The sequence below is a fragment of the Urocitellus parryii genome, chromosome 8, assembly GCF_045843805.1.
Source record: "Urocitellus parryii isolate mUroPar1 chromosome 8, mUroPar1.hap1, whole genome shotgun sequence".
NCBI lineage: Eukaryota > Metazoa > Chordata > Mammalia > Rodentia > Sciuridae > Urocitellus > Urocitellus parryii.
In genome coordinates, this window is record NC_135538.1 from 83,882,703 (window position 1) to 83,910,459 (window position 27,757).

At 36.5% G+C, this 27,757-nt stretch overlaps 1 protein-coding gene across 6 annotated transcripts in view; it reads right to left on the reverse strand.

Moving 5' to 3' along the window:
• Positions 1-27,757, reverse strand: part of Kcnq5 (potassium voltage-gated channel subfamily Q member 5) — a 535,459-nt gene that overhangs the window by 15,833 nt on the left and 491,869 nt on the right. For all 6 annotated transcript variants that reach the window (XM_026391338.2, XM_026391337.2, XM_026391336.2 and 3 more), the window contains one exon: positions 8,946-9,054. In XM_026391338.2, coding sequence (XP_026247123.1) covers positions 8,946-9,054 — 109 coding nt within the window. The remainder of the gene's footprint in view (positions 1-8,945; positions 9,055-27,757) is intronic.

Here is a 27,757-nt window from a genome sequence, read left to right on the forward strand (position 1 = left end):
ATCAAGACCCTATTTCAAAATGAAAAAAAAAAAAAAAGAAAAAAGAAAAGGGCTGGGGTGAAGCTCAGTGGTTGAACCCCTGGTTTCAATCTCCAATCTCTCTCTCTCTCTTTCTCTTTCACTCTCTAACACACACACACACACACACACACACACACACACACACACACACATAAAATAAAATAAGGCCAAAGAATTATAGTTAAGACTCCTCCACCCTTTCTTCATCTCGGACTGAGCTGCTAGCCAGTAACTAAGGAACCCCAGGAGTTGCTAAATCTGTTGACCAGTCTCATTTTCTTGCTTTTGGCTTTTAATAGAAACACTAGACCCAACTCTGTAGTCTGTCTGGTGTCCTCACTGCAGGGGCAAACAGATACCCATTTATCTGATTTAGGACATTAGGACAAGTTCTGTGGCTGCACTGTTTCCACCAGTGGAAGTGGAGTTGTTATTTTCTTGATTTTTATTATGGTCCCTTATTTGCAGGCTCTATTGTAGATTTTGTTAGATTGTCTTTCAAAAGGGTAAGAGTAGTAAGACCCAAGCAAAAACTTCCAAATCCAAGCAAGTCTGTAAATGGTTAACTTTCCCACTAGGATTCTGTGGTAACTAAATTTGTGATTTTGTTCCCTTAGGAGTATAAAATCCTTCATAAACTTTAAAGTGTGAAATAAACAAGTAAATAAATAAAGTGCTCATACATCTTAGTTACTCTTAAACATTTTTGGTCATGGCAATAAATACGAGATTCATTTAAAATTATAGCCAATTGAAAGGTTAAAAATCTCAGATGTTACCAAGTGTGTTTTTCGTGGAAACAATGTAGCCTCAGAGAAAAATGTGGTTACATGTAATTATCTTCAAAACAAAAGCAAACAATAAGAATCTTCAAGGGAATGTATTAAATGATTTAAACAATATGTGCTAAATGATCCATAAAATGCTCTTCTAGTAGCATCTTTTACTGTAATATGTCATAGACCTCGCTGTTAATAGTGACTTGCAAACAAAGACTCATCACCTCTGCTAGAATAGCAGAGATGTCATCAGCAAAGTTAAGAACTGGTGATGATTAAACAGCTTGTAGATTTAGCAGAAACATGTGCAAACATGTGCCTCTTCTCTATTTGTGGAGTATTCTTGTCTGACATATAAAGTGAGATTCCAGAAGGAGTCAGAGTTGAGATAAAATTTTAGGGAAGGGTCAAGACAATGATTTTAAGCTTGCCTTTCAGAATAGGAAGAATAGCAGGGCAAGAAAACTGGAAAACCTTAGCACCCAAGCCAGGATTAACAGCAGGGTTTGATTTGCATATCTACCTTGGAAACTCTGAAATGTCATCAGTGATTCTTCAGTGCTCTGATCAGATCTGAGCTATTTTAGAAGAGTCGATGAGTCTTCCCTAGTTACAAAGAAATTCTTGACACTTCATCTATGTTCATATTAGATTGAAAGCTTTTGATAATTTAATTTCTGTTTACATCTGGCTTCAAATCTTCAAATCCTTTCACCTCTCTGAATTTTCCTCCAAAGTCCTGATGACCTCTTTGTTGCCACTTTCAAAGGATCTTCCTATTTTTTGTCTTCTTTGACCTCCTAGCAGTGCTTATTGCAGTTGACCTCTGTCTCCTGCTTGAAGCATGTTCCTCCTCTAGGTCCTCTTTCACCACATCTTCTGATTTCCACCTATCTGCTGCTTTGAGTTGGTCCCCTTGAGAGCCTTCTTCCTTTTGTAGCTCCTTCCATGTATGTGAGTCTTAGAATTCCATGTGGACCATCTTCTCTTCACTTCCTGGGTGAGACTTGTATAAGCACTTTATCTCTGTGTTGATGGCTACCATGTTTGTCTCATTCCATATTTTTTCCTCCCACTCTTTTAAAAATTTTTTTAAGTTGTTGATCTATCTATCTATCTATCATCTATCTATCTATCTATTTTTAATGTGGTGCTGAGAATTGAAACCAATGCCTCACACATGCTAAACAAGCATTGTATCACTGGTACCACTATTGTACCCCAGTCCTCCTTCTATTCTTTCATTCCATCCTTTCCCATCAGTATATATCCAAATCTTATAATTTTTAATGTCTACAAAGCTCTGAAATCCTTCCTCCACTATTATCCATCATGACTATGTGGCTCAGGCCCCAGCAGATCCAGGCACTGTAACAACAATGTCTTTTTTGATTTGTTCTTTGTTTTATAATTTATTTTTTATTTTTTTTTTTTTTTAAAGAGAGAGTGAGAGAGGAGAGAGAGAGAGTGAGTGAGGAGAGAGAGAGAGAATTTTTTTATTTATTTTTTAGTTCTCGGCAGACACAACATCTTTGTTGGTATGTGGTGCTGAGGATCGAACCCGGGCCGCACGCATGCCAGGCGAGCGCGCTACCGCTTGAGCCACATCCCCAGCCCATGTTTTATAATTTAGAAAGACAGCTGGGCATGGTGGTGTATGCCTGTGATCCCAGTAGCTCGGGAGGCTGAGGCAGGAGGATTGCGAATTCAAAGCCAGCCTCAACAACTTAGTAAGGCCCAAAGTTTGCAATGTTGCAAGACCCTGTCTCTAAATAAAATATAAAAAGGGCTAGGGATGTGGCTCAGTGGTAAAATGCCTCTGGGTTCAATTTTCAAGTACAAACAAAAACAAAAACAAGAATGACAACTTTCTGTAGTGTAAAAAATAGATTGCAATGCAATGTACCAGTCTGATAAATATAAAACATAAAGATTTCCTTATGTTGCTGTTCACTATGACAGTCCTCTCTTCAGCTTCACCTCTGCTTTCCTAGGTTTCCACCATATATTGACACATACTTTCTTTCTTTTTTGGGGGAATGGGTTATTGGGGATTAAACTCAGGAGCACTCAACCACTGAGCCACATCCCCAGCCCTATTTTGCATTTTATTTAGAGACAGGGTCTCACTGCTTTGCTTAGAGCCTCACTGTTGCTGAGGCTGGCTTTGAACTCACCATCTTCCTGCCTCAGCCTTCTGAGCCACTGGGATTATAGGCATGCGCCAGGGTGCCAGGCTAACACATACTTTCTAATGCCACCTTCACTTCTTTTTGCAATTGCAATTCCCTCTCTCCTTAATCCTTCCCTCCTTAATAACCTCGTATCTATGAATCTACCAGATCTCTCCATTCATTCTCTCTTTCCAGAAAGCCTTCCTGAATGCCATCTCCCAAAGAAGTGCTGATTTATGTTGACCCAGAACATCCTGGACTTCTATCATTGTAGAGATGTGTGGCTCTGCATCATGATTGACTCTTTACTTTTCTGCTAACCCCTCAGGACTTCAAGTGGGGCTCTCTCTCCTTCCTGCTAATGTTTATCTCTATGCAGAGTAGAGGCTCAATACATATTTTCTGAGTGCATGCACTGACTTTCTGGGAGGAACTTCAGAGAGTCTGTAGTCAGGACTCTGAAAGGGTGAAGGAGGGTGAGAGAAGAGGTAACTTCTACTTCTTACTGTCCTGACTTCTTTAAAAGGTCAATGGGAAGGCAGCAAGTTGCTCCTTTTAGGTGACTTGTCATGGAGAGATAAAGATCAAAATCCACTTTCTTAGCAGACAATGAGCAGTAGAGGTGGCAGCATACTAAGGAGACACCAAAGAGTCCAAACAACTCAAGGGTGATAACAACTAGCACTTATATAGTTCTTAGCTTGTGATAGCAACTGCTCTAGGTGCATTGTAAATGTTAATTCCTTTAATCCTCTCTACAACACTACTAGGACAATATTATTGCCATACCCTTCTCACTAATGAGGAAACAGGCCCAGAGTGGTTATATGAGCCACTAGTCCCAACAGAGGTGGTACTGTTTGTGGACCACTTTTCCTACACAGCACTGGGGAGGGGGGTGGCAGAATATAATTAACCTGTGGTGTTAGGGTAAAATCAGCTGCAGCTTCAACTAAAAAAATGTTTATTCCTTGCCCCTTGGGCTGAAGCGTGTCCCTCCAAAAGATATGTCCAAGTCCTAATTAATCACTGGTGCCTGTGAGTGTGATCTTATTTGGAATTAGGAGGCTTGCACATACAATCAAGTTAAAACAAGGTCAGAATAGGCTAGGATGGGCTCTAAATCCAAAGACTGGTGTCTTTTTCAGAGACAGGTGCAGGCAAATTGGTGGAGAGAAAGGGAGTGAGGGTGGGGGGCAGACAGCACCAGCCATGTGAAGGTAGAAATAGCTATGAGCCAAGAAACATTAAGGATTGCCAAGAACCATCAGAAGCTAGGAAAGAGGATGAACAGATTATCCCTCAGAGAGCCTCAGGAAGGAAGCAGCCCTGCTGACACCTTAATTTTTGACTTCTAGCCTCCAGAACTGTGAGAAAATAAACTTATGCTCTTTTAAGCCAAAAAAAAAAAAAAAGAAATTTCTTTGATCTGATTGTGGTGGCACACACCTATAATCCCAGTTGCTTAGGAGGCTGAGGTGGGAGAATGGTGAGTTCAAAGCCAGCATCAGCAACTTAGTGAGGCTCCAAGCAACTTAGTGAGACCCTGTTTCAAAATATAAAAAGGGTTGGGGATGTGGCTCAGTGGTCAAGTACCCCTGGGTTCTGGTACATTCTTTGAGTTTTCACCCTAGATCTTTTTTTTAAAAAAATTATTTGCTTCTCTAAAAGGCTGGTGTGACTTGGGAAATGAAAGGTTGCATGTAGAAAAACATGAGAGGCATGGTGATTATAGCATGAAGGTACTAAGAGAAGTTAAGAACCTGATATAATCAATAACTTCTCTTTCATTTCTCTTGAGAATAATGAGTATCTGCACTGGTATTCTTGGTTATCTTCACAAGGAAAATAAGTAGCTTGATATTGTGATCTTGAAGATGGTGGAAAACATGGCAGCTGATAGAACAATTGTTAATGAAGTTCTTGTTAAGAGTGGCCTTGATCCTAGATGTGAAAACAGAACTGGTAGGAAGCATATTCCCTTATTTTAACAGACAAAGTACTTTTTCCCAATTGCCCTAAACATACTTACCTTTTGCCTTGGTGTACATATCTAAGAAACTACCTAACCAGTTTAGTACAGGAAAAACAAGTTACCTAATTTCTTTTGTGTTTTAAAAAGTCATTCTTGGACTCTTTTAAAAATATTTACTTGTATTGGATATAACTTTCAAACACTTGCTATCTCAAATTTTAAAAAAGTATATGTTAATGTTTTATGTGAAAATTTGCCTAAGACTCATACTTACGTGGTGACCTACAATGTCAAGTCCTAGTGTGAAAAGTCACAGTCAGTATCCACTCAGAGAATTCAGAAGCTCTGAGAAAAACACACCCAAGCAACTTATGGGCTATATTTTTTAAACAGTGATAGGAAAACTGTTGTCCTACTATGAGACAGGGAAAAGGGGGTATGATGAATGCTCTAGATTTGTTTGTAGAAGGTCTAGATTGATTTGTTTACTTCCTTCCTAATTTTTTCTGTTTAGATACTAATTTCCCTGAATGGAGGAAAACAAACTTAACATTGTTTGAATTGAGTCATGAAGCCAGGCACAGTGGCGCACACCTGTAATCACAGCAGCTCAGGGGGCTGAGGCAGGAGTTGGAAGCAGCCTCAGCAACAGAGAGAGGCCCCAAGCAACTTAATGAAACCCTGTCTCAAAGTAAAAATTGAAAAGGGCTGTGGATGTGGCTCATTGGTTGAGCACCCTTGAATTCAATACCAGGTACTAAAAAAAAAAAAAAAAAAAAAAAAAAAAGTACAATCTCAGACTGGGAATGTGGTTCAGTGTTAGAGTACCTAAGCACCAAAAAAAAAAAAAAAAAAAAAAAAAAAAGTAAATTTCTTTTTAATCTTAGAGGTGAATTTGAAAAAATATTCCATAAAATTTGTACATTTTCATAAAATATTAATTTGAGAAAAGTCTGTGAAAATTATAAAGGAAAAATACAAAACTAAGTTTTTTTTTTCTGAGTAAAAGACATATTTTGGCAATAGTCTAAGAATAGTCATTATTTTATATGTACTATAAAAAGTGGCATCATTCATTAAAAAGGCAGAAAGTGCATTTGGATAATAGAATCCAGGCAAATTCAGGGTGGTCTTTTTTATTTTTAATTTTTTAGTTGTAGATGGACACAATACCTTTATTTTGTTTATTTAGTTTTATGTGGTGCTGAGGATCGAACCCAGTGCCTCACATGTGTGAGGCAAGCGCTCTACCACTGAGCTACAACCCCAGCCCCAGAGTGGTCTTAATATTCTCATTGCCTGAGAATTTTCACTCTCAAAAGTAAGTAGAAAATGGTTAGATATTTAATAAATATTAATAACTGAAAATGAGAATTCCTACTTTGTAAGTGTAGTAATATCATTTTCTATACTATCATCCTTGCAGTGGAATACATATTTTCTATTACACATTTTAGATAAGAAAACCTATTATTGTAAGAGCTACTGGGATACAAAAGGCATATTCAAGCACTTGTATTAAGTATTCAAACAATCAAAAAAAAAAAACAAAGAAAATGCCAAGACAAGTTGTTATTTTAGAGATTAATAATATGTAGTTTACACTTGAATTAATAATGTATATGTAAACTGTTATTGTGAGCTGCAAAAGGTGGACATTTTCTGGCAAAAAAATCTTTCAGTCAACTGATGCTGCTGAACTTATTTATGTAATTAAAATTCTAAAAAAAAGAGAACACTTTTGCATATGATTTAGGAACTTATACCTGCAAACTTATTTTCATAACTGTTAATTATATGGGTTGGTCTTTTAATTACATATCTTTAGAAATTAAGTACTACCACGAATAAAAGACTTCCAATTAAGTTATTAAACTATTTAGTATAGTTATTAGATTTTTATAGAATCCAATAATTTTAGCTGAAACTTGAAAATGATAAAAAAATAAGTCCCCACTAAGCAAAATCAGGATATGGTGGAGAAAAACATCCTCCTCAAGTGTCACATAGTACTCAGAAAGTTTCAGAAATCCACAGCAAGGATAGACAGATAAATAATTCAATTAAGTTAAAAATAAGGATGAAGAAAGAATTCTGAAAATCAAGGGAATTCTACAAAGGACATTACAAAAATCAGTCAGGTTTCAAGAAGGTAGAGCAAAGTAAATCTTAAACTGTTGCTAAAGCGCTTAGCTAGCAGAATAAACCTATTTCATTTTCTTTCTTGCAGCTCACAATCCATTTTATAGGTTGTGAAGCAAAAGCAGAAAGCTTCAGAAGGTCTTGGGAAATGACAGAGACCAGGTTAAATATGACTTTTAGGAAAACTAATCTGCTTCCACTAGATAAAATTTTCTATTCTTGTTGCAAGTTAGATTAATTTGAAGAATGAATTGTCCCCTCACCCCTTCACTTTAGGATCTTTCATGGATATAATCAATGCATGTAAGGAATCTCAAGGTGACTTCTAGACCACCAATGTCCAACAGAATTTTTTGCAGTGAAAGAAATGTTCCATATTTTCTTTGTCTAATATTGTAGCCACTAGCCATCTGTGGTACTGAGCACTTGAAATGTAGATTGTGAGACTGAGCTGCTGAATTTTAAATTGTATTCCAGTTCAATCAGTTCAAATTTAAATAGTCTCAGGTGACTAATGGTTACTGTATTGGAAAGTGCATTTCTAGATCCTCTGCATCTCTTTAACTTAAGGTTTTCAGACATCATTTCACTATATATTCTGGATTTTCTGGGCTTAAATATCATCCAAGACTTCTAGTTTCCCCAGGGTAGGATGATAATATAGTTGGTTGACTAAACTGGGATACTTTGAGAAAAACAGGGAATATTATTAACGATTACTATGAGAGAAGAGGCATAATCTGAGATTTTCCAGGCCAAATAGGAAGATGTGCTCTCCTGTAGGACTTGACACTTGAATGGTTCCATTGGGAAATAACTAGGCTTTACTTAATTTCTTCTGAGGTTGCTGTTAAAGATAGGTTAAACATAAAAACAATGTGCACTATGTATTTTTACCATACCATGATTTTCTTCGTCCCCACATTCACCAAAATCTTTTCATTCATTTCTGCTTTTCTAGTGACTCCCAACCATAGAGAAAGCCATGTCCAACATGATGCTAACTGACCAAATAAACAGACATAATCAGTCATGCTGACATGAGATTAGACAAAGCATCTGAACAGCTAAGCTGTTTTGAATATTTTAAATTTTGCTTCTGCTTTTTGGTAAGAGGAAGAAAGTGCCAAAAAATATCAGAGGTTTTTTTTTTTTTTTTTTTTTTTTTGCATTACAGTCACTCAGCATTCCCTTACAGATATAAATTCTCCCAGAGGGATTTGATGAGACAGGCTGAGAATGCAACAGTTCATTTAGTCCACATTCTGAAAATTTTTTTTGTGTTTTGTTTTTTTTTTTGTGAAGGGGAAGAGGGGCCTGTAAATATAAATTTAAGTTGCTTTGGATGCATTCTTAGCTTTCTACCATCAATAGAAGAAGCGAAGTTAAGATTAATCATTAACAATTACATTTCAGAAGACAGGACTAAGTCACTGCATTGTAATTTGGGTTTCTCATTTTCAGAACTCAATCTCTTTTAAAATAACCCAGAGGACTTTATCTTTGATACAAAATACAGAATGTAGATTGGAGCATCACATCCTAAGTACCATTTAAAAATCCAGTTGCATCAATAAACGAAATGTCCTTAAAGGAACAAATACACACAGCATGCTGATTCCTATGTAATTTCTCCAGGATGGCCCGGCTTTTCACCTTTTAGAACATATTTTGTGTTGCATGCTATAGAATTTTGATTTAGAAAAAAATATTTCACAACTTAATAGGCATGTGAATGATTAGGAAAAGTAGTTATTCTAGGAGATTTATCTGCTAAAGTAGAACTTAGCAACATAGTAATTCAAATAATCAGAGGTTTGCCTCTGAATCATTTGGTTCCAAATTTTCACTAACCTGATAGCTCTAATGACAGTTTTAAGTGGTGGGGTGAGATCTTCGACTGATACATCACACTGGCATCCTTTTTCATCATATACATCATCAGTGCCAAGTGCGGTGTCAGCTGCAAGAGAAAAACGCCAGTCAACACCAACGACAGCAATTGAAAAACATGATACTGAATTATCTCACAGGAACAGTAGGTACTCACAGATTAAGCTTATAAACCAAGGTACGTATCAGGTCAGCAACTCTTTTCCCAACGTTATTCTTTCTCATTTTCTATAGTCTCACCAGTTTTGTGTGATTTGACATGAATACTTTCCTGAACTGCTCTTCATGGGGAAGACAGTGGTGAGTACTTGTGTTCATCTACCCATGCTCTTTTGCACAGTTCCTTGGAAACTAACAGCCAGAGTTTAAACAACAGCTGTTTGGAGTTAGAGAACAGTCTTTGAACGTGTAACTGGCCTGCATATGTAGAGCTCTAATCCCGTGACATTGACCCCATGAGCCCTATGCCCTGAACAAGTGAGCTAAGCAGCCAGACCCAGGAAATGTTGGCTACTTGTTACTGCACACAGGCAGGCGTGGCCCAGGAAAGAGCTTGCTTAAGACAATACAGCCAAAGCTGAGAGCAGATTTTCAGATTAGATAAGAAAATCAGTTCCTCATAAATCAAGCAAATTTATTTTGGGGTTCAACACTGAGAAAAGGGGAAGAGTTATAATAAATAGCGAATCATTAAAGGTTTGTAAGATGAATCAGAAGTAAATTCATATATTTACATTTTTTTTCCACTGACAAAATATTGAAAACGAGTTGAAATTCCTTGAAGTTTCATCCATTTAGGGACGGGATAAATAAATATGGATAGGTTTATATCATGGAATATTAGGAAGCTGTAATGATATATTATTTTTTATTATAATCATTAGTACATATTAACTGTATAAAACAGTGGGTTTCATTGTACAATATATTGTTAAAAAAGTCTTCATATTTCTCTGGGATTAAGAGCGATTTTATTATTTTTGCTTGGCTATATTTTCTAAAATTTCTACAATGAATATGTATTACCTCAGTAATACACATGTAAACTAAATAATAAAAATGCACTCATGAGAAACAGATTGTGTGGCCTCTAAATGCTGGATTTATATGGTCCGAGCTTCTATGTATTGACCTGTACTACAGCACTGACACTACTTTGTGTTGCCTTTGCTCTGTGCAGTGTTCATTTGGTAAGCCAAGAAAGGGAGAGACTTTGTTTATGCACTGTCCTGGATGCTTCAAAATCCAAAAGGCTATTGGAGGTTCATTCCTTGAGACAGTTTGTACTTGGAATGCTGTTGCTGTGTCATTTAGTTCCTGTAATATTCACTGCGTATTCACTCCATTTACATTGTGCTGGAGTGGAGGTGGTGGTGGGGGAAGAGATGATGGGATATGTATGTGGATGAGTCGTCACATTCTTCTTCATGGTCCCTTTGGCCTTCTCTCCTAATCAGGAGGAGAGATGGAACTATCACCTTGCAATTGTTTCAGTAACTGGGATATTGTCAGAATTCATCCCCTGAAATTTTTATGCTGAAATTTAATCACCAATGTGATAGTTTTAAGAGCTAGGGATCTTTGGGAGGTGATTAAGTTAGGACAGCAGACTCCTCATGAATAAGGTTAGCAACTTTATAAAAGGGCTGGAGGGAACTAGTGAGGCCCTTTGGCTCTTCTGTCTCTTGCACCATGTGATGACACAAGGTTCATCTTCTCTGCAGAATGCAACAAGGCACCCTCTTGGAAGCAGAACCCCAGTCCTCAGCAGACATGGAACCTGTTGGTGCCTTGGTCTGTCCTTCTAGCTTCCCTAACTATGAACAGTAAGTTTCTGTTCTTTATAAAGTACCCTGACTCAGGTGTTTTGTTACAGCAGCACAAATGGATTAAGGCAGATACCAACACTCACTGAGATTTATGCCAGCCCATAGGTGAAGCTTCTGCATACATTACTTTCTTATGTGGAATAGCTCCACAAGTTGGCAGTGGTATTATGCAGAAATTGAGACTTGGAGAGGGTAAGTGCCTTGTCTGAGGCCATGAAGGTGAGTAAGTGAAGATAGTAAATTGCAAAGCATGGCATTACAATCCATTTCTCTGAAGCTCCAAAGCTCATACATTTTCCATTGCATCTCCCAGTGTCAGAATGCATTCAGTGTTCAATAGTGACACATAATATGTTGGGAGAGACAGAGTAAAGAGCTTCTAATGTGTTGCCGGATGAGTTGGGTACCTTTAACTTTTCTCTAGAGAAGTTGGCTACAGTTTAAAAGACAGCACATGATTAACTCTGTTTGACAGCTGGTTCTGACTCAGTGATGACCTTGAGGGTGGCTGGCTCATTTTGCTTGATTGACCACCCATGCCACACAGCCATTACAGCCCTGAAACATCATGCCCACGGTGGGATGACATTCTTTCAGAAACTGTTCATGGTTTCTTCCTCTGATTTGATCTCACCCTGCTTAGTTGCTATAGTGGGGTGATTAGTTTTGCTCCCCAAATTTATGTCCACCTAAAACATCAGAGTCTGACTTTACTTAGAGAGTTTTGCAGATGTAATAAAAGGTAAGGTTTAGATAAAAGCATGCTACATTGGATGGACTCTAAATACAATGAAATTGTCTTTATAGGAGAGAGAAAAGGAGAAGACATAAGGATACAGAAAAGACAGAGGCAAGAAAGTGGAGCAATGCATTTACAAACCAAGGAATACCAAAGATTGCTGGCAACCCCCCAAAACTAAGGATCATTTCTTCTCCAGAGACTCTGGAAGGAACTAGCCTAGGAATACCTGGATTTTGGACTTCTGGACTCCTGCATTGTGACATTACCTTTCTGTTGCTTCAAGTCACCCAAGTTGTGGCAATTTGTTGTGGTAGCCTGGGAAACTAATGCATTTGGGAAACTATTCACCACTTTCCACTTCCAATTCTTCACTCTAGGACAGTAATGATTATTATAATAATAGTAATAAGCGCTTTTTAGAGAAATCTAATTATGTACCAAGAACTTTAGTTGATTGCTATAAAACCCCATGAGGTGTGTACTATTATTGTCCTGTTTTACAGATTATAGAAGTGAAGAATAGAAGGTAAGGAGACTCCCTCAAGGACACTTGGAGAGTGAATGATACAACCAGAATTTAAACCCATGTAATTGGGGTCTGGAGCTACCTGACCCTGAACTTCACCTCTGACCCCTTCCAGATTTGTCCTTGTCTCTTTTTGGCAGCTGGGTTTTCTTCTCTTGTATTATATTTTCCTTCACATCATGGACAAAGGATCCAATTTGGAGCAGTGTGGTTATCATGGACATGTGCTGAGCCAGTCCACACTCTAAGGGATCCCTGGAAATACACATACTCTGGAACTTCAGGAGAGTGTATGAGGGGTAGAAGAGGAAGATAGGTAGAGGGGGTGCTCAAAACCAGGGTAGGAGGTGGACAGAGCTGAGGTGACCAGCTGCTATTATGGAGCCCTGTGAGAAGCCCAGATATTGGCTACACAAAGGAAATATCAAATAACACACTCTGTGACGATTCTCTGTACAAGTATAGAATTCATGAGAGTGTTCTATGCTGTCCTTCAAAACAGAGGCAAGTGACTGCTTTCCCTCCTCTGAACTCTAGTGAGAGGTACCTCGAATAGCTGTCTTATACCTTAGGAAACTGGGGAACACCAGAATGGGTTCAGGGAAGGCAGATCCTGGGATACCTATATGGTGATCTTTTTTCGTGAAGACAGTATAACCAAATATAACATGATGATGAAGGTCTCAATGGCTAAATAGCATAAAATGCAGGGCCTTTTCATTGTAAGATTGATGAAAAACTGGTTTTTCAGCAGGTGTCTACTGTAGTGCTAGTACTGAAACTAATGTTCACAACTGAATGTAAATGGAGCTGGGAACAGGCCACATGGTTATGGGACAACTACTTGCTAGGTCAGTGCTGCACTGCCTTATTCCCAACAGGAGATTCATCTATTCCTCTTGTTTGGGAACAAGGCTGGACAGAAATGGGAGTCAGACACCAACTGTATTACATTTAAATGCATCTTATTGGGGAGTTTTGTTGTAACAATTTATAACTTGATTACTCAATGCATAAATTAAACACTCAGTCCTGCTTTTTCTTTTTTTAAATTTTGGTAGGTTTTGTTAGAGCAAATGAAGAGGAAGTATATTTTTGCTGGCATGTGTTGAGGCAGAGGCTGAATTAAAGATTTTTGTCCTCTTTATTTTGAAGCCAGAAAAATGGGAAAGAAGTTGCTATCTTTGTTTCTTAAGTATCTTGAGATGTCAATATTCTTTTTAGCAAGGTTAATAACACATTAAATGTCTTTCTTTTTTTGAAATGTTTATTTTTTAGTTTTAGGTGGACACAATATCTTTATTTTATTTTTATGTGGTGCTGAGGATCGAACCCAGTGCCCTACGCATGCTAGGCAAGCACACTACCACTTGAGCCACATCCCGAGCCCCAATTAAATGTCTTTCTTATGATTACCAGGGGCTTTAAACCTTCTGTGAATACTAAAACACCTGGGTGGGACTAAATTTTCAGCTGAGGCTGGCTTTCTGTCCCCTAACCAGATGTCTGGCTTTTTGCCCTGGCATTTTGGGAGATGTGGGTTAAGGGAACATAAGCTCATGTGAGCACAGATCTGCACAAAATCTAGTCATAAAAGGCAAAAATGGCAATGGAGGTGCTCCCCTTATTCCTGGTGGCCTACTCCATGCATGGTCCATACTTGGCATGAAGGAGAAAAAGAAGAACAAAACGTAACTCTTTGTCTCCTCCATCCCTTTCCGGTAGCCTTTTTCCTCTCTCCCTCTTTTCATTTTCCTTCCTTTCTCTTTTCCTCCCTTCTTTTCTTTCTTTTTATTTATTTATTTATTTATTTAGGAGCTCTGGATGGAGCACAGGGCCTCACATATGCTAGGATCACACCCTACCACTGGGCTATACTCCCAGCCCTGTTTCCTGTGAATTAGCAGTGTTCCTGGAATGGTTCCCAAACCTCCCTGTGATACAGTTTGGAAAATCTAATATGAATTTTGGAAAAAATGCTACTTAAAATTGCTATTTTTCATAGTGTTTGGAGAGAACCACTTGGCGCTTAGGTGATAAAGGTAGAAGGTGTTAAAGAAGATATGCTAAAAACTTCTGCTGTGTCCAAAGACCATTTTTTTTCCTGTTTCCCTTATGAAAATTTGCCATCCAGATTCAGGCGTTTCTGAAAGCAGGACAGGAATTTTCAAGTTCTTTCTTAGACCCCTCCTCTTACAGATTCTATTTCTTTTGGCATTTCTTGAAATGACTACAGTGGGTTTCAACCTTGGTTGCACATTAGATTCGCCTGGCGAGTGTTAAAAAAAATACCAACACACAGGATGCCTTCAGGACCAACATTAGAAACTGAAGAATAGAGCCAGGCATCAGAGTGCTTGTTAAAGCTCTCCAAAGTAGTTCAAGGGCAGCCAACAGCAAGGCCATGATAATAGATGAAGAGATGACATCCTCTTTTTTCTCTCAACCAGAGTTGAAGAGTGTTTGACTGATCTGCTTTCTTTTTATTGGTGCTACTGGTGTATTTTGAGAGGAGCAATTTGAGACAATATAGGTGCCTCAACAACAGGACATGACCACATCATTAAAAAAAAATAGAAAAAATGTTCTTTGACAAATCAGTAATAATAAAAAAGTCTGTTCTATCATGATATTCTAATCATCATTTAATTCAGCTTGAAGTCCTCAGCCTTCTGGGGTCTAATTCTTGTCTTCTTCCCATTACTATCTGAAACCTCACTCTTTTTAGGCTTTGGCATCCTTCTTCTCTGTTTTTATAAATGAGAAGTTTACATTTCCACATACCAAAGTAAAATAAAAATTTTCCAAAACATAGCATAAAACATTTGCTTGCTTTTTTTTTTTTTTGTGGAAAAATGATGGTGTGCTCAGGTTTGGGGCAATAGAAGAAATTATAAAGGAGAAAAATGAGAACTCTGAACAAGAAAATGGAAAATTTTACTACTCTGAGTGACTAAACCATAATGCCAAAAAATTTGATTAGGAAAGAAAAAAATTCACAAAGTATAAAAAGGCTTAATACCTATAAATGTATGAGGAGTTTATTTGAATGAATCATGATACAAAATATAAAAGTACAGATACATTAGTCAAGAGAGATGAGTAGAGCTCAGGGTTTAACTCAGTGGTAGAGCACTTGCCTAGCATTTAAGAGGCCCTGAGTCAATCCCTAGGATTGCAAAGAACAAAAATTGTATTTATCCTAAAGAGACTTGGAGTAATAAAAAAGGATTTAAAAGTATTAAACTTTAGTAGATAATAAAAATCTATAAATTAAAAGTATGGATGTCAGCTATGTAATTTGTAAAAGAATAATAATGGTTCATAAGAAAATTGAGGTGAATTTTGTACACTTTTACATTGCTGGTGGCAATAAAAATTGAAATAGATTTTTATGGCAACAAAAACTTTGAAAAAATTGTAATCAGTAATCATATAATTTTATTCCAGAAGTTTTCTTTGCAAAATAATTTCAAAAAGAAAGGTTAGTGCAATAATGTTTACTGTATTGTTGCCTGCTGTAGAAAATTGTCATATAAATTTCAATGTCCCAAAGTAGAAAACTGAATTATCATAAATTACATCATTTGACTATGGAAGTATACTATGCAGCTAAAAAAGATAATTATGGAAGTATGTAATAACATGAAACTATTTAAAAGTGTATGATTAAGTTATAATATGAAACCAAATACTCATGTTGATTATGTACAATGATGTGAAAAGTGAGATTATTATGTTGTGTGCATATGCAAATATGTCACAATGAGCCTCACTATAATATGTAATTATTACATATCAATGAGTTAAAAGATTAATAAACAACAAAATAAGTTAGCTTACTGGGGCATGAAATTAAAAATTATATGTAATTGCTTTAAAATTCCTTAAAGAATTTAAGAACATTTTTCCATCAAAAAAATAATATATATATCTTTTTGGGGAGCACTGATAGAGGTTAAACCCAGGGTTTCATGAATACTAAGCATGCACTCTATTACTAAGCCACACCCATGGCTCCTGATAATATATACTTTTTGACAGAGTATTTTAAAACTAGAAAAATAATTAGAATGAAGAAAAAATATTTAAAAGTTCCAGAACTTAAAAGCAACCAGGATTGTAATATTTTTCTCACAATAAGATTGTGAAGGCTAGAAGCCCACAATATATTTTTATTTTTGGAATTTAAATGAAGCATGCAACGATTCTGTTTCATTATTCTATGGGGAACACACATTAAAATGGCTGCTATTAATGGCAGTGATGACTAATTGGTTACGTTCTGTCATGAATTATAATTTATTTTCCAAGTATTCCTTCTTCTGCTGCTAGCTGTGTCTCAACTGCTCTCCTCCCCACCTCATCCCCCCTCTGCTATCATTTCCCAATACCTTAAATATCATCCTAAATTTAGAAGTTTCATTTTAGACATGTGCTAGTCTAGTTGGATTAACTTCTTTAATCCAACTAGAATTTAGAGTAACTGCTTGGACCCGGATGCAGAAGCACAATTTCATTTCACTATGTTCTTGGCTAGGGCCTTTTTTTTACTGTTCTGATAGATGCTGCTAGGTCACTAAGGGACATACTTGGTTCCCAAGGCACCTCTAATAAGGAAACTAAAAAAAAAAAAAAAAAAAAAAAAAGCAAAAAAAAACTATAGAAAATACATTATTTTTGATGTAGAATTTCTCCTTTCAAATACTTCTATTTTAACTGTTTTTCTCTCATTATAATATATACTCATTATAGAAACTTTGAAAATCTAAATTTTAATATTTTAAAAATATAATTTTATTTCTTGATTGGCCACATAATATTTGTACATTTTTGTGAAGTACAATTACGTAATGTTTTGAGGCAGGTATACATTGGATAAAGATCAAATCAGGGTCATTACTTTACCCATCACTTTAACTTTTATTCTTTCTATAATAAGTACATTTAGCAATCCTCACAACTATTTTTGAGATATATGGTGCATTATTGTTAACTATATTCACCCTGCTGTGCCACAGAGTATGGGAATTTATTCTTCCTATCTAACTGTAACACTGTATCTATCTACCAATCTCTCCCCATCCTCCCTCCTTGAATTTTAAATTAAGTCATAAAGAATGACTTAAAGTTTGCCTGTGGTTCTAACACTCTGAGGAAAATCCTATTAAATTTTGGCATATTCCTCTGCATCAGCTGATGGTTAATGTCAAAGTCATTTACTCAACACAGACTGAAAGTGAAACATCTCTGAGTGCCATGTAAGAAATTTATTCTGATAGCTTAGAAGCCCCCATTCAGCCACAACTTATTATGGTCTTTCTGTCCCATGTTTCAGCTATGCTAAGCTACCAGTGGTTTTTCTAGGGGATGTTTAAGCATAAACACCACGGGAAAGTGTCCTAAGTGGTATTGTCTACACACTCAACCCCCTGCCCTGCCCTCTCCCCCTCTCCCCCCGCCCTCGTCCATCCTTCCCTTTTTGTTTGGCAATCTCTGGGTGCCATTTTTTTTTGAGTAGGATTTACCCACATTGTCTCATGAAAATACTTAAGAAGAAAAAGATGTTTAATCTAAAAGAATGAATAACTTCTATTGTAGAACTCAGACAATATGTATTGAATAAATATTGTCTACCACATCTTGATTTTTAGTTAGAAATGCTACCTGTAGGTATACTTTAAATTCTTTGGTCTATAAAGTTTATAATTAGTAAATAATAGATGAATTTTAACATTAGGGCCAGGTGCGGTGCTGTAGGCCTGTAATCCCAGTGGCTCAGGAGGCTGAGGCAGGAGGATCACAAATTTAAAGTCAGCCTCAGCAACTTTGTGGGACTCTAAGCAACTTAGCAAGACCCTGTTTCAATATAAAAAATAAAAAGGGCTGGGGATGTGGATCAGTGGTAAAGCACCCCTGGGTTCAATCCTTGTAAAAAAAAAAAAAAAACAACATCAGTACAAAAAGCAGAGGAGAATCTCTCTCACTAGTTATCATTCGTATTACAATAACAATGAAGACCATTCAGAGTGATTTTTCTCCTTAGGAACAAGATGATACTAATGAATATGTAAATATATTATAGTGAGATAAAGTGTTACTTCATATCACTTTTGGATAATTGACTCCTGTGTCTTTTTCCAAATGAGATATTTATTCCAGTACTTTATATTGTTGGAACTGTGGGACTGTGGGGACAAACTGAATTTTCAGTCATGAGGCCATTGTTTTTTCAATTCTGAATCTGATTTGGAGTAAATAGATTATAAGTGAGATCTTATTAAGAGTTAAGAAATCATTTCACTGAGCTCCTACAGACATAAAAGATAATGTTGTAAGGAAATTTTTGATACATCTGTGAACATGTTTCCATTAATTTTTTTTCTAGGCTGAGAATTAAAATAACCCAATATTTGGAAAACATTCTGGAAAGTGGAGAGAAAAAATGTTTTTATTTAAAAGTCTAAGCATTCATATCTGCAGCAAATATTAGTTTAAAAATAAAATAACTTTTTGATCTTTTAAAGCAATATTCTAGATAAAGAGCTAATTTTAATATTTTAAGCAGGTAACTGCATTTTCTTGTGTATGCTTTTTACCAAAGTAGATGCAATTTAAATAGCAAACATTAGCAGAATTCCAGTTTACAGATTGACAGAGATTGTGTGACTTAACTGGGCTTCCTGTTTATTTTATTCTTTAGTGTTATGATGTTGTTGACAAGAAACAGAAAATTTGGGACTCAGAATAAACAGTCTTAGTACCCAAAACAGAACTGAAGAGGACCATTCAAATGCACTATCAGGGGAAGTCTAGTTTATCTATTATTTATTTGGTACCACAGATTTAATCCATGGTGTTTTATCACTGAGCCACATCTCCAGCCCTTTTAATTTTTTATTTTGACAGGGTCTTGCTAAATTGTTTAGGGCCTTGCTAAGTTGCTGAGGCTCGCTTTCAACTTGTGATCCTACTGCCTCAGTCTCCCAAGTCACTGGGATTATAGGCACCATGCCCAGCACCTCCCCGCCACCCTTAAAAGAGTTAGAACTAGGGCCTGGGGTTGTGGTTCAGTGGTAAAATGCTTGCCTAGCATGTGTGAGGCACTGGGTTCAATTCTCAGCACTGCATATATAAATAAATAAAATAAAGGTCCATTAACAACTAAAAAATATTTTTAAAAAAGTTAGACCTAGAATTTCCAGTGAATGCTACTTTCTGAAAAAAATGACCACATATATCTCTAAAACTCTTTCAGATCTATGGGATACTTTCATACTAAAGAGGAAATATGATTAGCTTTTCACTGGACTTGATTCTTTTTGTTGGCTTGGCCTAATAATAACTAACTTTCAAACTTTCTTGAACTCCATCCACAATATGAAACACATTTTATATCATAATCTTGCACACACAAACATGTGCACATACACATTAATTAAGACAGAAGTTCCCTTTTAAAAATATTTTTTAGTTGTAAGGAAATTTTTGATACATCTGTGATACATGGACACAATATCTTTGTTTTATTCATTTATTTTTATGTGGTGCTGAGGATTGAACCCAGGGCCTCACATATTCTAGGCAAGTGCTCTGCCACTGAGATACAGCCCCAGCCACAGAGAAGTTCCCTTCTAATGGTGAGTTGAATGCACATCTAATTTTGCTCCCTCTGAAAAAAACGACTAAAATATAGTGACAAGATAAAAAAAATATAAACCCATTGAAGGACCAAATAGAAGAGGCAGCAACAACATAAGTTTGGAAGAAGGAAGCAGGTGGATGAGTTAGGTAACTGACTAGCTGATACCAGAGAGGAAGTCCTATGCCCAAATTGGGGAAAACAAGATTTACACTTTAGAGAACTCAAAGACTTGGAAATTGGCAGGATTAGGTATCTCTGGATTTAGGCGGAAAGGAGCAAAAACTATGAAAAGGAAGACTGTACTTAATCCTTTCTGACTTCTCTAGATGAGGAGTCATCAGCCACAGTTGAAAGTTAGATATTAAAACAAACGCTGGGGAATTAGGTGACCGTATGTGACTGAATGCTAGGAACACCTGCTCCCCAACATAACAAGCCCTTGATTCCCTAGATAGGAGTTTGGATAAGTGCTCTCTAGGGAACATGACCAGCCTCCGAAGAAAGTGCTAAAGATATTAGGAACTCCCCGAGAAATGACTTGCTCAGATCAACTTGTGGTAAAAATCAAAGTTAATAAGTTCCTGTAATGAACTAAAAAATTTCAGCCACTCCTGCAGTCTTTCCTACTTCATTTATGAAGAGGCACCCAGGGTTTATTCAATATCTGAGAAAAAGTTCCCATACAAAAATAGAGAACAAAAGCAACTCGAAGAAACCAAGGAAAAGAATATTCTTAATACTATCATAATTATTTTCTCAGATATAAGGCGAGATACTATATCCAGGCACAAATAATAGGATGCCAAAACAAAGGGACTCTTAGTAAACAACAACAACAACAACAACAAAGAACCTTAGAAACGATCCCAGAAATGAAAACCTCAATAAAAGGTTTGGATGATAATGTTAACCAAATGCCTAAATAGTTGAACAAAAAAAGAGACAACAGGGAAAATGAAAGCAGAAAAGCCCTTCCTGCCAAACAAACAAAAAGCAAAAATAATTAATAAAGTCATTCCAGAATGAAAAAAAAAATTTAAGACATGAAAATCTGAAAAAAATTGCTTTTTAGGCACTGATTAGGAATTTGTGGGGGGACATACATCATCAACATGGGTCGGAAAACTGAGAGAGAGGAGGACACAGGTGCCAAAGGCATTTGAGACACAGTGGGAGCCAGAGACAATGGAGAAGGACATCACTGTGTGACACAGGGCAGCAGGTGGGGTGGGACTCAGCTGAAGTGGGATGAGTGTGAAGCAAGGGATGGGCACGCTGGCAGCTGTCATTATCTGCCTTCCGTCATCACACCATTTTTTAATATGAGAAAAGTATTAGAGTTTTATATTCTCATATAATGGGGTACATTTAAACAGACAAAACCGTAATAACCTCTGAGCTGAAAATTCAATGTAGAAGAAAATGAAACTTAAAAGATAATGGCTCTGCAGTAGGTATAAGAGCGGCTCACTGAGCTAAAAGAAGGATAGAGGTTTCCAGGATGGGTTCCCAAGAAAGGTCACATGAAACTTGTTGGTTTCGGATGCAATGAACCCTGAGGAGATTTAACTGAGAGATTATTGGGATATGGGAGAATTATGAAAACAACAATAACTACAAATGAGGTATTATTAGTATACTACAAGAAAAGCAAAAGGTAAATGATTGTAGTACAATGCAACACATAGATAGATATAAGGCAGACATTGCAATTTGACTTATTAAAAAGTATTGTATCTTATATTGAAAGGATGGGAGGGTCTTCAGAATGGAAACCGTGGGAAAAAAAGGGCTAAATTCCAAGTGACAAGAGTAGGGAGTACATACATAATGTTCAAAATTGATTAATTAGGAATTAACACTATACACATTATTGGAAAAATATAGAGATATGTAAATATCAGAAGAAATAACTAAAACAATAGACAGTTGCCTCTGGAAAGGAAGTCTGTGATAGAGTGGGAGAGTTGAGAAATTGAGCCATCATATTCTGTCATAAAGGGTTTATATTATTTGACATTTTATTTATTTTATTATTTAATTTTATTTACTTTTAAAAGCTTGAACAGACAACATGTATATATTTATTTGCATACAACATGATGTTTTGGATCATGTATATATTGAGAAATGGTTAAATCTAATTAAATGCACTGTCATTTTTGTAGTACAAAACACTTAATTTTGGGCTGGAGTTATGGCTCAGTGGTAGAGTGCTTGCCTAGCACATGTGAGGCACTGGGTTCAACCTTAGCACCATGTAAAAAGAAATAAATAAAATAAAAGGTATTGTGTCAATCTACAACTAAAAAATTTAAAAATACCCACTTAATATCCACTCTCTTTGCATTTTTAAAGAATACAGTATATCTTCAGTAACTACATTCATCTTTCTGTAACTAGGGCTTTGATTTAGTTCTTCTTATCTAGCTGTAATTATATGTCCTGTGACCTACCTTTCCCCATATCTGTCTCTGGCAACCATCATGTTACTCTGTATTTCTATGGGTTCAACATTTTTAGATTCCACATACGAGCAAGATCTCTCTGTATCTGGATTTTTTCACTTAACATATAGTCCTCTAGGCTTATCCCTGTTGCAAATAGCTGACTAGTATTTTTTTTTAATTTATTTTTTTTAGAGAGAGAGAGAGAATTTTAATATTTATTTTTTAGTTCTTGGCGGACACAACATCTTTGTTTGTATGTGGTGCTGAGGATCGAACCCAGGCCGAACGCATGCCAGGCAAGTGCGCTACCGCTTGAGCCACATCCCCAGCCCCTAGCTGACTAGTATTTCATTGTGTATGTAGAGTACATTTTCTTTATTCATTCATCATTGTTGGACACTTAAGTTCATTACTCATCATGGCTACTGTGAAAAATTCTGCAATGAACATGGGCACGGACATATCTTTCTACATATTGATTTCATTTATTTTGAGCTTGTACCCAGTAGTAGGATTGCTGGATCATAAGGTAGGACTATTTTTAGTATTCTGAGGAACTTCATACTGTTTTCCTTAGTGGCTGTTCTGATTTACATCTCCACCAACAGTGTATAATAATTACATTCTCACCAACATTTTTTATCTTTTTTTTCTTGATACTATTCTAATTGAAGAGAGAGGAGATATCTCATTGTCATTTTGCTTTGCATTTCACTGATGATTAGTGATGTTGATTTTTATTGTGTTTGTTCTCAGGTTTGCCAATTAGCAACATTCAGAAATACTAATTCACACTAATGAGGGGATCTATTATGTAAGACTGTATTGCACTTGAGCGTTTTCTCTTAAAGATCAAAGATGCCGTTTAGGGATAATTCATGCATCCTCAGCATCTTAAATTATGTTAATTATGATATGAATTTCTCTAAGCTTCTCTATTAAAGATTGTCAATTAACCTCACTGGCTAGCAGAAATGCTGGCAAAATTTCATGGAATGGTTCTTGGCGCTTAATTAAAAGGAGTCTTTCTGCTTTGATTGATGATATGAAGCACTAGAGAGTTTTCAAAAACAATTATTATGGTCCCTACTGTTAAAATTGCTGATCATACCATAAAAATGGCTTAATAAATGCCTGTAACATAAAAGGTAAAAATATAAAAATTTTGTTTTTTTTTTAATTGCATGTTACTATATTCTTTATCTTTATTCAAATGGAACACTAACTAGTTTTTATATGTTCTTTAAAAATTATTACAAATTAAGCTATACAGGAATTTAATTATTTTCTTAAAATCACTCTAATATCTTCATGGAATATCTCAGCATTCCATGGTTCACCAATATTTTACTAATACACTCTCTGACTCAGTAATGCAGCTCAGTCCTGACTGGGCTTTTTATAACCCCAAATAAATTAAAATACATATATATTTTTAGTTGTAAATGGACACAATACATTTATTTATTTACTTTTATTAATTTTTTTATGTGGTGCCTAGGATTGAACCCAGTGCCTCATACATGCTAGGCAAGTGCTTTACTACTGAGCCACAATCCTGGCCCCCCACAAAGAAATTTTTATGAAAAAAGCTTAATTAATTGATTCCCAAATAAGTAAATACTGAATCATTTATTTGTTCATAATCTGTTCATTATTTATTTGCTCAAAATAAATTTTTCTAAGTAACCATTGTGTGTCACGCACTGTGCTATCATGTTGTAAACCAATGCTCCCTCCCAGAGTGACAGAACTATTCCTGTCACCTTTAATAAAGTCAGTGATTCCTGATAAATAGTAAGATAATGGATATAATAAGATAACTTCATTCTTTCTGTGATTATATGAATTATTCAGTATGAGGACCGTTAAAACTCACTCTAAGGAATTAAAAAAATAAAGTTTGTATGAGCTTTTACATTTTAACCTTCCATTTGCCACAGATAGAAAGAAGAGGAAAACATGAAAATTAATTAAATTTCGGATTTCATTCATCAATGTTAGTGTAGAAATTAACATTAATATATAATAATTGCATTCAATTTATTAAGCACCTATACTATGCTGGGCATTCTATGAGAATTTTATACATGTTATATTTCATTATTACTCACACATCCTGCTAAGTAGGTATTATTCCTGTTAGAGTGAGTGGGAGAGAGAGAGAGAGAGAGAGAGAGAGAGAGAGAGAGAGAGAGAGAGAAAGAGCAATGAATTTAAATCATTTGCTTTATGTTACTCAAATTAGTAAGGTTCTAGGATTTGAAACAAGTTCTGTTTTACTCTAAAACCAAGATCCTAGCCATTGTGTCTGATTAATTCAATTTTCATGAATTTTTTTTTTTGGGGAATTCACAACAGTCTTAAGGCTTCCCAAATGAAACTCACAGCTTTGTGGAAACATTTTTTACTCACAAACATAAAACTTTTTAAAAAAAATTTATACTAGGGATTGAACTCCCTAGTATCAAAACAATGATAAAGGGGCATGGATTGAGCAGATATGCCATATGCTCTTCCACAGAGCTACATCCCCAGCTCTTTTTAATTTTGATACAGGGTTTCACTAAGTTGATGAGGGTCTCTCTGAGTTGCCCAGGTTGGCCTCAGACTTGTAATCCTCCTATTTCAGCCTCCCAAGTTGCTGGGATCACAGGCATGTGCCAAGCACCTGGCATAAGAATCAGTTTTTGTAGATTTTATAGTTTTATTTGCAAATTGTTTTAGTCAGTTATTTCTTCACTATGACTAAAAGATCTAACCAGAACTATTTTAGGGGAGAAAAAGTTTATTTGAGGGTTCACGGTTTCAGAGGTCTCAGTCCATGGACAGCATGGCTCCATTCCTTGGCACTCAAGGTGAAGTGGAATAACATGGCAGAAGAGGGTGGCATAGGGAATCAGCTCACATGTTGATCAGAAAAGAGAGAGAGAGAGAGAGAGAGAGAGAGAGAGAGAGAGAGAGACAGAGAGAGAGAGAGAGAGAGAGGTGTCCACTTGCCAGATACAAATGTATACCCCAAAGCTATACTCCAAATTCTACCTCCTGCAGCCACACTCTATCACTTTAGTTACCACTCAGTTAATCCCTATCAGGGGATTAATTCACTGATCGGGTTAAGACTCTCACAACCCAATCATTTCTCCTCTGAACTTTCTTGCACTGTCTCACACATGAGAAATTTGGGGCCAACTCATATCCTAACCATAACAAATCATCAAGGTATTTGTAACAAAAGCAAAGGTAAATTCATAGTCTAGAAGGACTGTCTTTATTAGAAGAAATGTCTAGGAAATCCTGGCAAAGTGGCCAACTCCATTGGGACCACAACAACAGTTGTTGCTCCAAAGTCTGAGCCTCATATGACAGGCCCTCACACGGTCAGTGATGGGCTAGATCACACTAGAAGACATCAATGAATTTTGCCATTCTAAACTTAGACATTTACCATTCTACACTTAAACATTTCAGAATGTTTTGCCACAGCAGAAATACTCTGAGTCAATGGCAAATGACTTACAGGGTCTTATTTACTCCTATCTCTAGAGGCATGAGTTCTGTTTCCTTTGAATCACATTCAAAGATACCCAGCCTTAATCAAAGTAGTCATGCTTTATAATGTATCCCCCTCCAAAAAACAAAAACAAAACAAAAAACACTGTGGAATCACAAATCGACATTATTCTTTCATCAGGTCTCTTGAGGAATTCTAAATAGATCAGATGATTTTTCTCAACCTTAAACTCTTATTAGACTAATATGATACTGCCAAGAAATGCCTACATATCAACCCTGATATCATTTGAACCAGCTTGATCAGGCATGGTAACAAAACTGTTGCTTTAAAAAAATATAACAGGAGGGCTGAAGATATAGCTCAGTGAGAGAGCACTTGCCTAGCACTGTGCAAGGTTCTGGGTTCAATTCCTAGTACCACAACAAAACAATAACAATAACAACAAAAAGGAAATCACTGGTGTATTACCTTAATTGACACATGAAGGGTAAACAATGATAAAGGGGCATGGATTAAGCAGATATGCCATATTTATTGCAAAAGAAGAAAAATTGTTCCACTAGCACTATATATATATAGTGGATTTACATCAACATTCATTCATTCATTGATGTAAATTACGCAAAAAAAAAAATGTGCCAAGCAGCATGATAGAACATAAAAATGTTTGAAATGAGACCTAAGTAATTTCAAACTCAATTTCAGCATTAACACTGAGGTACATAGGCAAGTTATTTGCATTTTCTGAGTCTTAAGTTCCTTATCTGCTAAATGGCTAGGTGACTATTACATGAACCAGTAGAAAATGCCTAGTAAATTCCTAGTGTCCTGGAAGACACTGGTTGCTCTTGGTGCTATTTTCTTTCTCAGCCTCTGAAAGTGAAGGAAACTTTCAGGGAGGACTACAAAATATATCTGATCAAAAATAAAAATAAATAAATAAAAAGGGTTGGGGATGTAACTCAGTGGAAGAAAGAGCCTGGGTTCAATCCCTGTCTTCATAGAACAAGTAGGATTTGAAGATACAAAAAGTGAGTCAGCTGCATATGACTGGCCAAGGTACCTGGCGTTCCTCTCCTGTTTTCTTGTTTCTCATCCTTTGTATTAGGGTTGTCCGTGTCATTTGCTCTGTACAACAGGATGCTTTGGACTGTATACTGTGACTGAACCTGAGCTTTAAGAATCTTTGCAGGCTCCATCTGTACTGCTCTTAGAAACCTACCCTCCATGTGAACCAGCCCAGCCTGATGGAAGGTGAAGAGAGAACATGTGGAGGAGAGATGAGTAATCCCACCGGAGGCTCCCTTAGGCCAGGCAGCCCCCAGTCAGCTCAGCAGCTGATCACAGACTGTGAGTGAGTACAGCCAAGATCAGAAGAATTGCTTAATAGAATTGCAGGCTAAATGAATGGTTGCTGTTTTAAGCTACTAAATCCGGGGGTGGGGGGGGGAGTTTGTTATGCAGGAGCAGACAATTGATAAGAATGTGAGGAGATATGGGGCCATGATATTTTTCAGCCAAAACAAAATCATGGGAACAGAGATTTGAAACAATTTTGGAAATGATTAGTTACCAATTCCAATGGAATGATGTGATGCACCAGTTGCTACTGCTCTAGTTGGATGAAAGATGCAAATCACTCACTAGTGGGGATTGAGGGTTTCATGTGCAAATGATTCTTTGCAACTGGAGGTACAGAGATTAATTTTCCCCAGGCAGTATTTTCTGAGTTTTCTATATTTTTGGACTCAGGGAACTGTTTTGTGCTGTGCATGGCAACAGAGGAAAAAGATGATGGCAAGAGAAGGAAAACACAGGAAAAAATTAATGTTGAATATAAAATAAAAGAAATTTGGGACAAAGTTTCGTACTGCAGATAGAAAAAAGCAAAGCCTGGGTAACTTGTCTTTTTCCTATGTCAGTTGTCCATTGCAGAAAAAGGATCGTAGCCTTTACCTAACTATTTTCTTCTCCCTCTTTACCAAGTAGAGCACACCATGAATGCGATTAAATATAATTTTAAAATTGTGTCATATTGGTTTCTCTTTGTGAAGCATAAAACTA